This window comes from Saccopteryx leptura, chromosome 1 (genome assembly GCF_036850995.1).
Source record: "Saccopteryx leptura isolate mSacLep1 chromosome 1, mSacLep1_pri_phased_curated, whole genome shotgun sequence".
Lineage (NCBI taxonomy): Eukaryota > Metazoa > Chordata > Mammalia > Chiroptera > Emballonuridae > Saccopteryx > Saccopteryx leptura.
In genome coordinates, this window is record NC_089503.1 from 282,051,185 (window position 1) to 282,067,745 (window position 16,561).

General features: G+C 35.5%; 1 protein-coding gene across 1 annotated transcript in view; it reads right to left on the bottom strand.

Moving 5' to 3' along the window:
* PIK3C2G (phosphatidylinositol-4-phosphate 3-kinase catalytic subunit type 2 gamma) overlaps positions 1-16,561 on the bottom strand; it is a 326,837-nt gene that overhangs the window by 279,890 nt on the left and 30,386 nt on the right. Inside the window, 3 exon segments of the mRNA XM_066360246.1 lie at positions 1,499-1,562; positions 4,459-4,529; positions 9,960-10,062. Of these exon segments, the coding sequence (XP_066216343.1) occupies positions 1,499-1,562; positions 4,459-4,529; positions 9,960-10,062 (238 nt within the window).

Below are 16,561 nucleotides of genomic sequence, written 5' to 3' on the forward strand. Positions count from 1 at the left end.
TGTTCCTGTCTGTCTATCCCTATCTATCCCTCTCTCTGACACTTTAAAAATAAAAAAGTCCTCAATAACTAGTTAACCATAACTTCAAAAATATATCTACAATAGTCAAGATACATAAAGTATCTAGGAATGAAATCTTAATCTGTCCTGGTTACCTAGTAAATTTCAATTCTTCACTGGAAACAATGATTATCACAAAGGTGAAGAATCAAGCTGAAAAAATTATGATACTTTTATGTGACTTAAAAAAATTGAATTTTAAATTATTTCACATTCCACATTTTAATGGAATTAGAAAAGAAAATGGAATTAGAGTGGAGGATTGTACTCAATACTTCGGGAAGAAATATGAGTCATGTAATTGTTATCACCATGTCTTTAATTTTTTATGTGGAATTTCACACATGAATTTGGTATCTATATCAATAAATATAATTTATTAATTTCATAATTATTTACTGTTCATTAATACATATTAGAAATAGTTACTTCAGATCAATGTGCTTTTATATATCTCAGGAGTCAAATTATTTAATGGAAAAAGGAGTCCTCACTTGTTTTAAAAACATTCTCTTATATATAATACTTTTCTGTAGTCATATGACATTTTATTTGTGGAAGACCAACCCTGCCCTGGAAGAATAAGTTATAGGGAATAATCTGATTGAAGGTGATCACAACTTGGATGCCCAGTTGGTGACCAAATCTCAGTAGACTTGGACTGCATCCAACATTCCCCTGAGCCAAGTTAACTTATCTCCTCACTTGTTCTGTGAATTGATGTCTTCATTCAGTACGTCAACAACCAGGGATCTGGAGGTGTTTTAGACAACCTGTTCTTTGTAAATTAACACATTTTCACCTATTATGAATCAGTCCCCTCTTATCCATCCTTATAGTAGAGCTTTTGTCAATGTCCTTATCATTGGCTAATGAAATGCCCCTTTAATCACCCATCTGTCATTTTACTGCTCTACATATGGGTTCCAGGTCATCACCTGATAAATTAAAAATCATTAAATTGTGAATAATATGTTCTTAAAATCATGCATAAATTGGTCCCCATTTGCCCCTTTCATCTGGTCTCCTTCCAGGCTCTCTCCTTGAATCCTAATTGCAACCATTTCAAATTTCATTGTTTCCTCACACCAGGCTGTTTTCTAACTGCTTTTCCTATCCCTGCTTCCTACTTTTCTTCATATGCCCTTTCTCTGACAGAAATACTAATTTTTCAACATTTAGATTAAATAAGTAAAATTGATAAACACTTTTTATGTGTCCAATATGCACATAGGTCTTTCACTAGACTCAACAATATTTCATCACACATCTATTTACTTGTCTGTTGTCACGATAGAACGAAGGCTACTCAAGTGTAGACTTTGAGTCTACACTCTATTCATCTTCATATCTTAAAAAACTTGCAAAGTTTTAGAAAAAGAGTAGATGCTTAATAAATGTTTATTGAATTTACAGACAAAGTAACAAAGGTTAATACCTGAGTTTTCAATAGGCATTTCAGGTGGGAGTTATATTTTTTTATTATTGTTGAGAGGCATTGTCTAGAAAGAACAAAAACAACTTTGCTTAAAATTTGTTTGGAAAACATATAAACTTTAGTAAATTTATCACGTTTTTCTTTCCTGATTCTATAGCAAACTAACTTTTAAAATGATTACTTCAAATTACTCTGTAGTTCATACCAAGTGGCCCCAGGATGCAGGCAGTGGCTGACCTAAGCCTGCATCAGAGCTCTTCCCAAGAGGCCTCAAAACCAACACATCTGGTGGCCAGCTTCAGACCACACCCGAGCACAGCCAACTACCTCCAGAAATGACATACCCAAAAGGTAAATTTGGCAGGTACCAGAATCCTGCTCAAATGAAGCCTGCTTTGCAGGACCAGCCCCTGCACAACAGCTCCTAACAGCCATTCCTCACAGTAAATTAACCTAAGGGTACAACAGTAAACAAGGCTTAACTCCAAAATGAGGGTACACAAAATCCCCACAAGGGCCACACCTGGAGCACTCAGCTCAGGTGACCAGGAAGACTGTGCCATGGACCTCACAGGACACCTACTATATACAGCCACTCTACCAACACTGGGAGACACAGAAGCTCTGCTTATAGCATAGAAACAAACACAGGGAAGCAGCCAAATGAGGAGACAAAGCATCATGTCCCAAATGAAAGAACAGAACAAACTCCAGAAAAAGAACAAGCAATCGATTAGATGCAGAGTTCAAAACACTGATTTTAAGAATGCTCAATGGCCTTACCAGGCAGTGGCACAGTGGCTAGAGCATTGGCCTAGGAGGCTGAGGACCCAGTTTTGTAACCCTGAGGTGGCCAGCCTGAGCAAGGCTCAACCAGCTTGAATGCAGGGTTGCTGGCTTAGCATAGGATCATAGAAATACCCTCATAATGGCTGGCTTGAGTCCAAGGGTCATTGGCTTGAAGCCCAAGGTTACTGGCTTGAGCGTGGGGTCACTAGCTCAGCTGTAGCCCCTCAGTTAAGGTACATGTGAGAAATTGAGAAATCAATCAATGAGCAATTAAGGTGCCGCAACCATGAGCTGATGCTTCTCATCTCTCTCCTTTCCTGTCTGTCTGTTGTTGTTTCACTTTCACTTAAAAAAAAAAAAAAAAAAAAAAAGAATTCTCAGTGATCTCAATAAGAACATCAACAAAGAAATAGGAAACAAAAATGAAGATAGAAAACATTAAAAAAAAAACCAGTCAGATATAAAGAATACAACAATTGAAATGAAGAAAATCAATAGTAGATTAGATGAAGCAGATGATCAACTCTGCATTTTGGAGGATAAAGTAGCAGAAAATTCCCAATCAAAATGACAAAAATTTAAATAAAAAATATTAGGTAAGTTTGAGGGGTCTCTGGGACAACGTCAAGCATACTAACATTTGTATTATAGGGCTGCCAGAAGAAGAAGAAAGAGAGCAAGGAATTGAAATCTTATTTGATGAAATAATAATGGAAAACTTCCTTAACCCGGTGAAGGAAATAGACATACAAACCCAGGAAGCAAAGAGAGTCAAAAACAAGATGAAGCCAAAGAAGCCACACCAAGTCACATCATAATAAAAACAGCAAAGGTTAAATACAAAGAGAGAATCATAGAAGCAGCAAGAGAAAAGGTGTTGAACACCTAAAACTAATATAATATTGTATGTCAACTATAATTGAAAAAATAAATTTATTTTTTATAAAAAGAAAGGGTAAAGAAAGTCAAATATATAGTGATGAAAGGAAATTTTACTTGAGTGGTAAACACACAATGCAAAATACAGATGATTTATTTTAGAACTGCACACTTGAAACTTACCTAATTTTATTAACCAACTTTACCTCAATGAATTTAATAAAATTTAAAAAACAGATACATAGGCCAGTGGAGCAGAATTGAAAACCCAGAAATAAACTCACAGATATAGGTTTAAGTAATATTTAACAAAGGAGCCAAATACTTATTTGGGGGAGGGTAGTCTCTTCAATAAATTGTGTTGGGATAACTGAATATTCTAATGTAAAAAATAAAAAAGTAATTGGACTCCTATTTTAAACCATTCACAAAAATAACAGAATGTGCATTAAGGACTTATGCATAAGACCTGAAACTGTAAAAATTGTAGGAGAAAACATAACAAAAAAGCTTTTTCACATCAGGTTTTGTGATGAGTATTTTGATATTACACCCACAGCACAAGCAACAACAAAAGCAAAAATCAATTAGTGGGGTTACATTATATTAATAAAGCTTCTGCACAACAAAGAAAACAATGAACAAAATAAGAAAGCAATTTAGGGTTTAAGAGAAAATATTTGCAAACCATAGAGCTGATAAAGGTATTAATATCAAAATGTATAAGAAATGCATACTACTGGTATCTTCTCCCAAGTTAGCTTCTTAGTTAGGTCTATTTTTTCAAATATTGTATTCATACATTTAGATATCAGAATCAATTAGAATATGTTCATTTGCTATCACTTAAGTTTTCCTATTTGAATCCATATATCTGTTTATGCTATACTGATATTTTCAGAGATTTCCAGAAAGGAATTTAAAGCAGGAGATAGAGACTTTCAAAGTTTGGAAATGCAGTTATACAGAGAGCTTAGTGACACATACAAACTCAAATTCACAAAATAAATGAGAAAAAATTATTGAAAATGAATAACTGGTAGGGGAGACATTTTAAAATGTCTGTTAGATTGTTCTGGATGGTGTTAGCAGCTCTTCAAATGTATCTGAATAGCTGAGAGGAATAGATAATTATTAACGGAGTTTGCCAAAAGGAAGTATCTATTAAAAGTACAATAGCTTCCATGGTAGTAGCGAAAGGATGGCTTTTATAATGAACTGAAAAATATTGTGATTTGACAGTTGAGAATGTAGTCAGAAAATAGTCTTGGAATAGAATTAAAATGTCTTACCTGGATATTTTCCAAATATACATAAATTCTAGAAGTTGGTTTAGAAAAAACTGACTATGGTCATCTTCATGCTGTAGACAGCAGAATGTGTTAATATTTATAGAGTGAATAGGAATGAGCACCGGATAAAAATAAGTCTGTAACTTCCTGCTGTCATTTAATTCACCTCTTTGATAACCCTCATTCATCATCTTAATATATTTTTTTAAAGACCTAACAAGGCTCTCCTTAGCTGTATAAGCATTCTTTTCAAAAGTAAAACATAGAGGTGAACTTTAGTTGAAGATAAAACTCAAGGAGAGCTGAAAGACAACCTGACATCACCAAGGTGAAACGTTAATTTCTTCTGGTTGGAAGGTGGTTTTTCAGACACCTTGCGCACACGTACACATTTTCTTTCCAATGGGGCCACAGATGCCTACGGCACTGTAAGATTTGACAGCTTGCCAGACTGGCCACAGAGACAGGAGGAACGCCTCCATTTTCATCTTGACTACATCTTGCTACCAAACGTTAGTTAAGAGAACTTTCCGTTTCATGAACATTAAATTGTGCTAATAATTTACAACTATTAATAGGTATAAATCGCAGGAGTATCAGATGGTATTGTGGTCATTCTCCCAAAATAATCAGGATCAACTCATCGTAAAATATTAGTCCTGTGATCCATGTGCATGCATACTCGTTCACACCATTACTCCTTGATTGCTTCTTCTGCAAATGTGCTCCTGAAACCTTATGAAAGTCTACGGAGAGGCCTTGGACGGTTGGCTCAGTGGTAGAGCGTCGGCCTGGCGTGCAGGAGTCCTGGGTTCGATTCCCGGCCAGGGCACACAGGAGAAGCGCCTATCTGCTTCTCCACCCCTCACCCTCTCCTTCCTCTCTGTCTCTCTCTTCCCCTCCCGCAGCAGAGGCTCCATTGGAGCAAAGATGGCCCGGGTGTTGAGGATGGCTCCATGGCCTTTGCCTCAGGCGCTAGAATGGCTCTGGTCCCACCAGAGCAACGCCCCAGATGGGCAGAGTATCGCCCCCTGGTGGACGTGCCGGGTGGATCCCCGGTCGGGCGCATGCTGGAGTCTGTCTAACTGTCTCCCAGTTTCCAACTTCAGAAAAAAAAAAAAAAAAAAAGAAATGAAAGTCTGCAGAGAAAGCAGCACACGACATCGCAATTGCACTATTTCACCACACGATGGCGCTAAATTTAGAAGCTGTGTGAAGACAATGTTGGGGTGCATGTAATTTGCATATCAATACACAATGTATTCTTAAAACTGCCTATTATAGTTTATGACAGAAAACATCAGGAGGAAAACCTTTAGATGGCTTAATGTCAAGAGGTAAATTAATTTTCATATTGGGAGGAAGAAGGAAACTATATGGACAGAATCAGGTCATCACTATAATACAATAATATGTTGAGTGCATGATAGTGAAAAGAAACACTTTGTAGAAATGCTAAAAATCTTGAAAACATGAGGTTTACTCTAGCAATTTACACTTATAATCATTAGGATGACTAATAACTTTAAGCATGGAAAGGACAGTAAGAAGGGATGAAAAATAAAAAGTGAAAACTGGAGCTAAGAAAGAGACAGAAAGATTTGATTGATTTGTAATATTTGGCACTTGCATTCTTTCAGAAGTTAAAACCAAAACAAACATATAAATAATATGACTTATTTGCTTCTTTCTGTATAACATAATAATATTCATTTTATAAACACTTTATTTGGCTTCCAAAGATGCTTTGGTGGGGAGGGCATCGATTGACATTTGTAATAATGTAACTTACAAGAGAAAACTTTTATTTAAAGCATCTCAAAAAGCTGGAGGAAAATTTGAGCAGTTGTCTACAAAATATATCACGTACTTTACTTTTCTCCAAAGCTGAATGCTACACCTTCATCATAAGAAAAACGTTAAAGCGTTCTTTTTTTTCCACACAAAAATCTTTTGCTGTGAATGTTTCCATGAGCTAGAAAGAAATCTTGAATTCATGATTAATATCTACAACACTGGCAATACTTTTGATAAAATTTAAGAGAGACAGACAGAGAACAAAAATATTTTGACTCTGTCATTTATATCATCACATCCTATCATGATGGGGATTTTGAAATTTGAAAATCTGGAGTGATTACTAAAGACTGTCAATCTGTTTTATAAACAATCTTGTGAAATAAGAATTATATTCCCATATTTTATTATAATATAAACAAGTTTAAAGTAAGAAAGACATCTGAGATGAATTGAGCTTTACAATGCCTTTTAGAATTTAAATTATCTACTGACAAGCAATGCTGTCCATACATTTAAGAGAATAATAGTCATTATATTCTTAGCATTATATAAAAAATAAATTATAGAGCCAAGTTTGTGTTGTTTTACTAGAAAGAAAACATAATTTTTTAAAACAATTTTTTATACCAAAATGATGAAAATTTTGAAAGTACTTTAAAAGAGGAATCATGAAAGGAAGCATTCACTATCTCCTATCATATAGAGTTTAATAAGAAAAGACTAAAATATCAACACCCTAATTTTATGACATCACTAACTAATATTTACAAAGTCCTGTTCAATTATTATTAAATGAGTAACAGTTTCGGTATATATGTATTCTAAGACATAATGAACTTTAAATAGGTTCACTAAATTGTTCCTTCATTACTTAAGATCTTTAAATACAAATACTATATATATGGCCTATAAGAAGCATTCAATAACTATTTGTTGAATTAATCAATTGTTAGAGGCCCTGGCCAGTTGGCTCAGCAGTGGAGCATCGGCCTGGCGTGCGGGGGACCCGGGTTTGATTCCCGGCCAGGGCACATAGGAGAAGCACCCATTTGCTTCTCCACCCCTCCCCCCCTTCCTCTCTGTCTCTCTCTTCCCCTCCCGCAGCCAAGGCTCCATTGGAGCAAAGATGGCCCGGGCGCCGGGGATGGCTCCTTGGCCTCTGCCCCAGGCGCTAGAGTGGCTCTGGTCGCTGCAGAGTGACCCCCCAGAGGGGCAGAGCACCGCCCCCTGGTGGGCAGAGCATCGCCCCTGGTGGGCGTGCCGGGTGGATCCTGGTCGGGCGCATGCGGGAGTCTGTCTGACTGTCTCTCCCTGTTTCCAGCTTCAGAATGAGAATAAAAAAAAAAAATCAATTGTTAGATTTTGTATATATAGTGTACTTAGGATAGTACTGTACCTGGAAGTAGATCCTCATAGATTTTAATAAAATGTAATGGCTTCTCTTTTGGAATGTGATGCTAAAAATATCCCAGAAGAGCCAGGATTTGGAAAATTGGAGACCATGGATTGCCTTTTTTATAGTGATTGTGGAGGCCACCACTGCCTTTATTTGGGAGTTAAAGGCAATTGAATTCCCTGACACTAAGCCCTTTGAGGGCTGAGATCTTATTGATTTTGTTCACTCTTCTCCTCATTAGTACACAGCAATTACACAGTAAATGAGTGAGTGATGAATATACAAATACCTATAACATTGGCATGTTATCAGCTTTTAAATAATAGTGTCAGTATTAGGAAAAGTTGTGGATGAGAAAAGGCATTTATACTCTTTTCCTATAAGATGTTGAATTAGCTAAGAGTTGATGATAGTCATTGTAGGAAGTAGATTCATGAGTTGACTCTTGAAGGGTAAAAAGAAGAATCATATAACTTAATACCTGTGATGATAAAAATGACAGCTTGAAAAGCAGGCATTGCTTGACAAGTCTACACTACAAACCCCGAGATGACTATCTGCACGTTTCTGGATACGATAACAATGGTGATGACAGCAACTCAAAGATATCATACTGGCTGTCGTTATGATATAGTGAGTTCTACAACCAGACTAGCTTTGCTCAAGTCCCATATCCTTATTTACTAGCTGTAAGACATTGGGCTAGTCAAATAATATTTTAAAATGTTTTTCTTTGTATAAAAAATAATGGTAATAATTGCCTTTTCTTTTTCTCTTGGCTATTGTGATTATATGTAAAACACTGATAACAGTGCCTGGCACTTTATATAATTAATTATCATTGAACACCTATTTTTTCCCCAGACATTGGGGTATTTGTATGTAGCTGTGGAAAACAAAACAAAACAAAGAAAAATTCATATAAAGCTAGAATTTTGACTAATTGCTCTGCAACTCACATCTAAAACTTTTGAGTAAGCTGGTCGTGTAAAGACTAGGCTGAGAGGACTCCCTGGCTGGGCTCAGCTCCATGCACCTCTGCACACCAGTTCCATCAATATGATCTGGGGAAAGTTGCGGAGCTCTCTGTGATTCATTTTCTTACTGTTAATAGCATTTACCACATAGAATTATTGTGAACACTCAATGCAATAGAAATGTTCAAGTCTTAGTCATATATATATATGGAGTTATATGGATTTAAGAATAAACCTCAATTTACATGTAACTAAAATGTTAGTGATCTTTGAATTTCTATCAATGAAGTAAAATGTTTTAAGCAACATGCAACTTCTAATGAAGAGTAGAAATTAGAATCATATGCTTTTTCACTTCCTCCATGTTGAAATGAAACTGATGATTTCAGCTTTTTATCAACATTGAGGACACTGTGAAAATGTTTAGGTTTTTTAATATTGAGAATTTTAGTTGTATTTTATAATGTTTTGTTGTGAAGATTTTAGATGTTTAGCCCTGGAACTGTCAACACTAGATGAGTTGAGTAACCAATTTTGAAAGCTATTTCTAAACAAGTCTCTTTTGGCTTCATTATATTATATTCCACACAGATATATTGCAACCTAATGTACCATCTGACACTTTTTATGATGAAACACCTCAGACAAGAAAAAGAAAAGTCATGCACTAGAAATCTGTTATCTGATGTAAATGACAGGGTGCTGGGATTCTTTGTTTAAAGCAGGTAATTGCAAGATCCTACAGATAAAAAATGCCAAAACATCAAAGTACACCACATACTGTGCAATTTGGGTTTGAAATAACTCAAGACATCACACAGGAATACAGTTCATATCTAATAGCATTCAACTATGTCATTAAAACACAGTCATTTCTTTCTGGGTAGTTTTATTATACGTTATAAGTATTTTATGTCCTGATTTAAACTTTGTTGATATAGACATAACCGGTCTTAAAATTGAACAAGAGTTGTGTTACTTCTCTTCAATGGTTTCCCTTTCACATTTTCTATTACATTTACTTCTAGTGGATTCATTGATGGTATAAATATAATAACCTTAACAAGTTTCTTATAAATTATTTTTTAAAGAGAGCTATTGATTTGTTATTATACATAGGTTTCAGTAAAGTGTTCATGCTGTTGCTTTAGTCCAAATTGTTAATAGGCAAATAGATACATATTTCATTGTTTTAATAAATATACCCAAGTGAACATATATATTCATTAAGCTATGTAATTAGTAATTGGTAACAATTCATAAAGATGGGAATATTGTTCTAAAAATAATCAGTTTGCAAATTAAAACTAATATTAAGAAAGCCTTACCTTTCAAGATAACATTCCTGAAGTTTTTCTATTTTTCTGCAGATGAAGTTGAATAATAGATTTATCTTTCTGAAATATTTTGTGACTTTCCAAAGAATGACAACTAAAGGAAAAAAAAAAAAAAAGAATGATCATTTCCTCCCATTACACCCCCAAGTGCTTGTTTTTTTTTGTCTCTGACTTGATTTCTTTGTATTTTTGGACCTTAGCCTGGTAAAAGTGTTATACATATCTTTATTTTTATATGTGTTTCATATTATTTTTAAATGACAAGATATTACAATTATCCTTAAATGCATTAAGTTATAAAATGATTATAGAGTGAACATAATAAATTATAATAAAAAACATTTTACACAATCAAGTTGGTTTTGCCTAGCTATCTCAAAGCTGAGGACAGCATGCTTCCACACTAATAATGCACACATGCATGTGGTGACCACTGTATCAGAGAAGCAGAGTGGTGAAGTGGAAATGTGATGGGCTTAAGAGGCAGATTTACTAGCTCCATAATCTTATGCAGGTCAATTAAACAATCCGAAGCTCAATATTTTTCTTTCAAGAGTTGAACTATTAATGTCAATCATTAGACATTGACAAGCATATCAAACAGAAAAAAATATCCCTTCATATTTCAGAAATTTCTAGTGGCATAATATAATTTCTTCTTCTTTCTTCTTTTCCTTCCTCTTCCCCTCCCTCTTTCCTTTCTTCTTTCCTTCCTTCCTTCCTCCCTCCCTCCCTTCCTCCCTTCCTTTTTCTTTCTTATTTTTACTCTTTTTTTCTGTCAATGCTTACTTGCTTTTCTCTCTGTAAATTTTGCTGGCAGATTAAATGATGAGAGCAATGAATTACTGATTTAAAATGTAAATCTGACCTATTCTTTTTTGTGTGTGTGGCAGAGACAGAGAGAGTCAGAGAGAGGGACATATAGAAACAGACAGACAAGAAGAGAGATAGAGATGAGAAACATCAATTCTTCACTGCAGCTTGATCATTGATTGATTTCTCATATATGCCTTGACCATGGGGCTACAGTAGACTGAATAACCCCTTGCTCAAGATGGCGATCTCGGGCTCTCGAACCTGGGTCCTTTGCGTCCCAGACCAACGCTCTATCCGCTGTGCCACCGCCTGGTCAGGTTGATTCCTATTCTTTTAAATGAAGGGCTTTTCTATATGATTGCTTCTACAGCTTTGAATTTTGATATCTCTAGTGACTCTGAATTATTAAAAAGGACAAACTGTGTTAATGTACTTTGTTTAAGGATCTTGGTTAAATACATGAAGAATATCAGGAGAAAAAAAACCTTACATTAAAATTTGGGGTTTTTAAGGTGATATATACTGCTCATAAAAATTAGGGGATATTTTAAAATAAATATGAAGCTATAAAATATTCCCTAATTTTTGTAAGCAGTATATTTATTTATTTGGAGACTTCACTAAATATTTGGGACCACCTATTCCCAACAATGTCAGAAAAATAAAACATTACTACATGGATAGTTATTAAATTCTTTGTAAAGGTTTTTATTTTGACAATTACTTTATATTTTAAAGCAAACCCAATATGGATTCATTCGCACAAATGGTTAAAGTAAATATACACAACAGTTTCCATGCCTCATTCTCATTCCTCCTATTTGTCGAAACTAGATTTCTGTCCCAGTGCTATCCATCATACTCTTATGCTGTGCCTTGAGTTATTTCTACTGCTAGTCCAGACATAAGGCAAAGGCCATGTATTCCCTGAGTTCCTGGAATCATGGACTTTTGCCTTCCTTCTCACTGAAGTTCTCCTTCAATGTTTATTTCCATACTCTATCACATATACTCAACCTCCTCTCCTTTTAGCTCTCACAACCATTACTCTGCTTTCCTTCCACAAAATTTATTCTTTTTGTTGTTGTTGTTATTTCTATTCTGGGAACCAATTAATAGTAGTGACCCACCTTACTCTCAAAGCTTTTTTCCTCAGTTTGTTAAAGTTTGGGCCCTGGACCCAAACCCAGTGAATTCAACTTCAGATATGGCTACTGTTTTCTTTTTTCTGAAGCTGGAAACGGGGAGAGTCAGACAGACTCCCGCATGCGCTCGACCCGGGATCCACCCGGCACGCCCACCAGGGGCGACGCTCTGTCCACCAGGGGGCGATGCTCCGCCCCTCTGGGGCGTCGCTCTGCCGCAACCAGAGCCACTCTAGCGCCTGGGGCAGAGGCCAAGGAGCCATCCCCAGTGCCCGGGCCATCTTTTGCTCCAATGGAGCCTTGGCTGTGGGAGGGGAAGAGAGAGACAGAGAGGAAGGAGGGGGTGGGGGTGGAGAAGCAAATGGGCGCTTCTCCTATGTGCCCTGGCCGGGAATCGAACCCGGGTCCCCCACACGCCAGGCCGACGCTCTACCGCTGAGCCAACCGGCCAGGGCGGCTACTGTTTTCTTAAACTGACTTTATTTCACTAACAGATAAAACAGATGTATAATAAATATGAATTTCAGATAACAATAAATACAATTTTTAGTATAATAATGTCTCATAATAGTTGATATGCACTTATATTAAAAATTTTTTTTTTGAAATTAAAATTAACTGAACATTCTGTATTTTTATTTCCTAAATCTTCTAATTCTATCCTTTCCTAAGGGGAAAGTAAATCTTTCCTTATCTTTGCCTGTGTGTATGTGCGTGTGCGTGTGTGTGTGTGTGTGTGTGTGTAGAAATTGGGTAATTATCAGATATTGGGTAATTATTAGATTTTAGAAAGATTTTTTTCTCCTCCTATAATTTTTCTCTTTTTAAAACAGTTACATGATAGGAGCATATTCTCATGAAAAACATTTGCATTGTACTAAAATGGACAAAAAAAAAACATAATAAAAATAGTTTCTCTTTTTCATGAATAACAATTAACAAGAGTTTATGGCACTTTTTTTTGTAGGCTGAAATAAATGGTCAAACACACACATCTATTTATGTTAAAAATGAGATCATTTTATTTTGATTGTGTATATTTCTGCATGCACTCTGGTTCTCTATTATGCCTTTGAGTAAAGGGTTAGTGTTCTCCCAAAATATTTCATAGATTTTGTTCTATTATTAAACAAAGATCTTCTCATGATATTCGTTCGGTTTTCATGTTGATTTTGCTTGCGGAATTCCGTTGTAGTCCCTAAAGGTTTGGTGCAATTTGCTTAAAACTACATTTTTTCATTTCCCACTGCCCATTGTTTTATTTTACTTTTATACTTCTCCTTGAGCTAATTTTGAAAATTTATCATTCCTAGAAAATCATCTTTTTAAAATAAAGTTGTCAATAGTGTCCCAAGCCCCATCTATTGTAATCTTTTGATATTTATCTGGGAACTCTACTATTCCCTTGCTATCACTTTGTCCTTCTCATGCTATGGCTCTTTTTTTTTAATTGAGAAAATTTTCACTAATATTTTTTCTTGTCATTTCATGAGAATTTTGGTGGGCTAGTGGGTAGATTCACATTTTTATTCTAACATATTAATCCAGTTCTAAAGATAGATAATTATCATTTTAATTAGGGAAACATCATGTATAATTTTGCATGAAGAGTGATCTCAAAAACTGAAAAGAAAGCACTGTTCTTGTCCACCTTTCCCATTTGTAAATAAGGACTCTAGGTTCAACAAAGCAAGACTAGAGATTAGAACATAAATTGTGGAGTAAATACAGCACACTTAAAATTTTATTTATAGATTCAAACATCCATGCTATAATGTGATACATGTTTCTTTTTAGACAAGGAGGGGTGAGGTGTTCTGCAAATTGTGGGCTAAAAATAAAAGATCTCATGGAGAATAGAGTTGGGGAGACCATCAAAATCATTACAGGTCTCTATACACACACTCACATGCACACACAGAGATATTAATAAAAGTCCTATCATGGTTTTAAAAAGACACATCTAATTTCAAAAATGTAAAGAAATATAATAAATATAAAAGGTTTTTTTTTTAACTGTCTTTAGCTCGATAGAAGAGGACATAAGAAAGTTTTGATGCTGCAAAATGTAGAGATGACAGAAAAATACACAAGTATTATGGATAATTCTTCAGTAAGCTTTTTCAAGATGGAATTTGAGACCAAGTTAAGAATAAAATAGGTGACTAGTCACAGGTCACTTTGTGCTATACTGTTATACTGTCACCCTCAGCAGCTTATTGTGTCTTGCATTTAGCCACTGTTACTTGGTGGAACAAAATATTAATATTCCAGAAAAATTTACATATATTAAGGTGACTTTTATGAATCAGTTAATTCATGTTATAGAAACATGGTATATTGCAGAAGGAACTGTATTTGCTACATCATTTCTCTAGGAATTATGTTTAAAATTCTAAGTAGTTGTTATCATGTGTGTTAGCAATAACAAAAACTATTACTGTTCTAGAATTATCACTAATTTAAGTATCTGATGTTATTCAAAGGACTACAGAGCCTCCAATAACATCACACTTTCTAAGAGCTATAAACTACTATTTGCCACTTTGTCATCACTCTATTTAATATGACCACCATTTTGATCAATTTGTTTTTGATTAACTATGGTTACCCTCTCCAATATAGTAACCACTAGACATATGTAGCTACTGAGAACTTAAAATGTGGCTAGCTTAGTGGATAGAGCTTTGGCCTCACATACAGATGTCACAGGTTCGATACCTGGTTAGGACACACATGAGAAGTGATGATCTGCTTCGCCCCCCTCACTTTCCTCCTTCTCTCTCTTCCCCTCCCACAGCCAGTGGCTCGACTGGTACAAATATCAGCCTTGGACGCTAAAGATAGTTCAGTTGATTTGAGCATCAGCCCCAGACGGGGACTGCTGAGTCCATCCCAGTTGGGGTGCATGCGGGAATCTGCTTCACTATCTCCCCTCCTCTCATTTAACACCCCCCCTCCAAAAGAAAAAGAAATTTGGCTAGTTTGAATTAAATTGTGTTGTAATCATAAAATACACACTGAATTTTGAAGACTGAGAACATAAAAGCAATAAAACCAGCTCAATATTTGTGTTTGAGGACTCTTGGTATCAGAAAATACATGAAGTTAGGCTACTACACAAAGAGAAAGGGTAATAAAAACTATTGCTTCTAGGATGAATAATGTAGAGAATAAGGTTTGAGCACTGAAACAACAGGTCATGATATGTATCATGCTTATAATGTTAACATTGGAATTATCTATTTCAGATTTTACACATCAGGTATTTTTTCAATCTGATTACATTTCAAATATGAGTGCTTAGTAGTTTTAAGTATAAATATAATAATATATTTATATTTTAAGTATAAATAATAATCATGTAATAAATTTTAACTGTTAAAGAACTGAATATGATGCAGTCAAAAAGTTGTTTTTTTCCTCATTAAAATAGTAAATCAAAGTTCTGCACATCCATTTATTTATTCTCTCAACAAATAAATGTGCTAGTTACTATTTTAGTAACTGTTATGAGTATATCTGTCATTTAAGATGAATACCAAAAGGCTGAATCTTTGCACATAATCACTCCTATTTCCTATTCATAAATAACTCATGTTATTTTAAAGTATTGCATAGCAGCATGTTTACGTAAAGAGAGAGTAATGATCTTAATACCAAAAAACAAAACAAAACAAAAAAACATGATATGCAAATACTTCAAATTTGTCCTGTTGGCAAAAAAAAAAAAAAAAAAAAAAAAAAAAAAAAAAGAGGACGTTCTAAATAATGTCCAACCTAAATATATTGATCCCCATCAGCTTAAGAATCCTTGTAAACACACATTTATGAGCATAACTCTTTCACTAGAATAAATATGTATCTCTATTTTGTAGGATAACTAGGTTTAAATGCTCTTTATTCTTATGTGTAATAAGTAGTCACACAGATGTATTGTGAAGTATTAGTCATACATAGAAAAAATTATTTCAATTTGATTTTATAAATGTTGAGAGTCAAGATTACTGACAGCTCATAAAGAGATTTTAAAAAGAAAACTCAGTAATTAAGCCACTTTTAATACTTAGATTGACTAAGAAATTAAAATGAATATGCCAAACGTTAAAATATTAATAAAATGGGCCCTGGCCGGTTGGCTCAGCGGTGGAGCGTCGGCCTGGCGTGCGGGGGACCCAGGTTCGATTCCCGGCCAGGGCACATAGGAGAAGCGCCCATTTGCTTCTCCACCCCCCCCCCTCCTTCCTCTCTGTCTCTCTCTTCCCCTCCCGCAGCCAAGGCTCCATTGGAGCGGAGATGGCCTGGGCGCTGGGGATGGCTCCTTGGCCTCTGCCCCAGGCGCTAGAGTGGCTCTGGTCGTGGCAGAGCGATGCCCCAGAGGGGTAGAGCATTGCCCCCTGGTGGGCAGAGCGTGGCCCCTGGTGGGCGAGCCGGGTGGGTACCAGTCGGGTGCATGCAGGAGTCTGTCTGGCTGTCTCTCCCCGTTTCCAGCTTCAGAAAAATACAAAAAAAAAAAAACATTTAAAAAAAATATTAATAAAATGATAGTACTCCACAGAGCATTTTCAAAATACTAACATGTCCATGCATGTGTGCAAACATACATATATTCCTTTGCCGTTTGCCACTTAA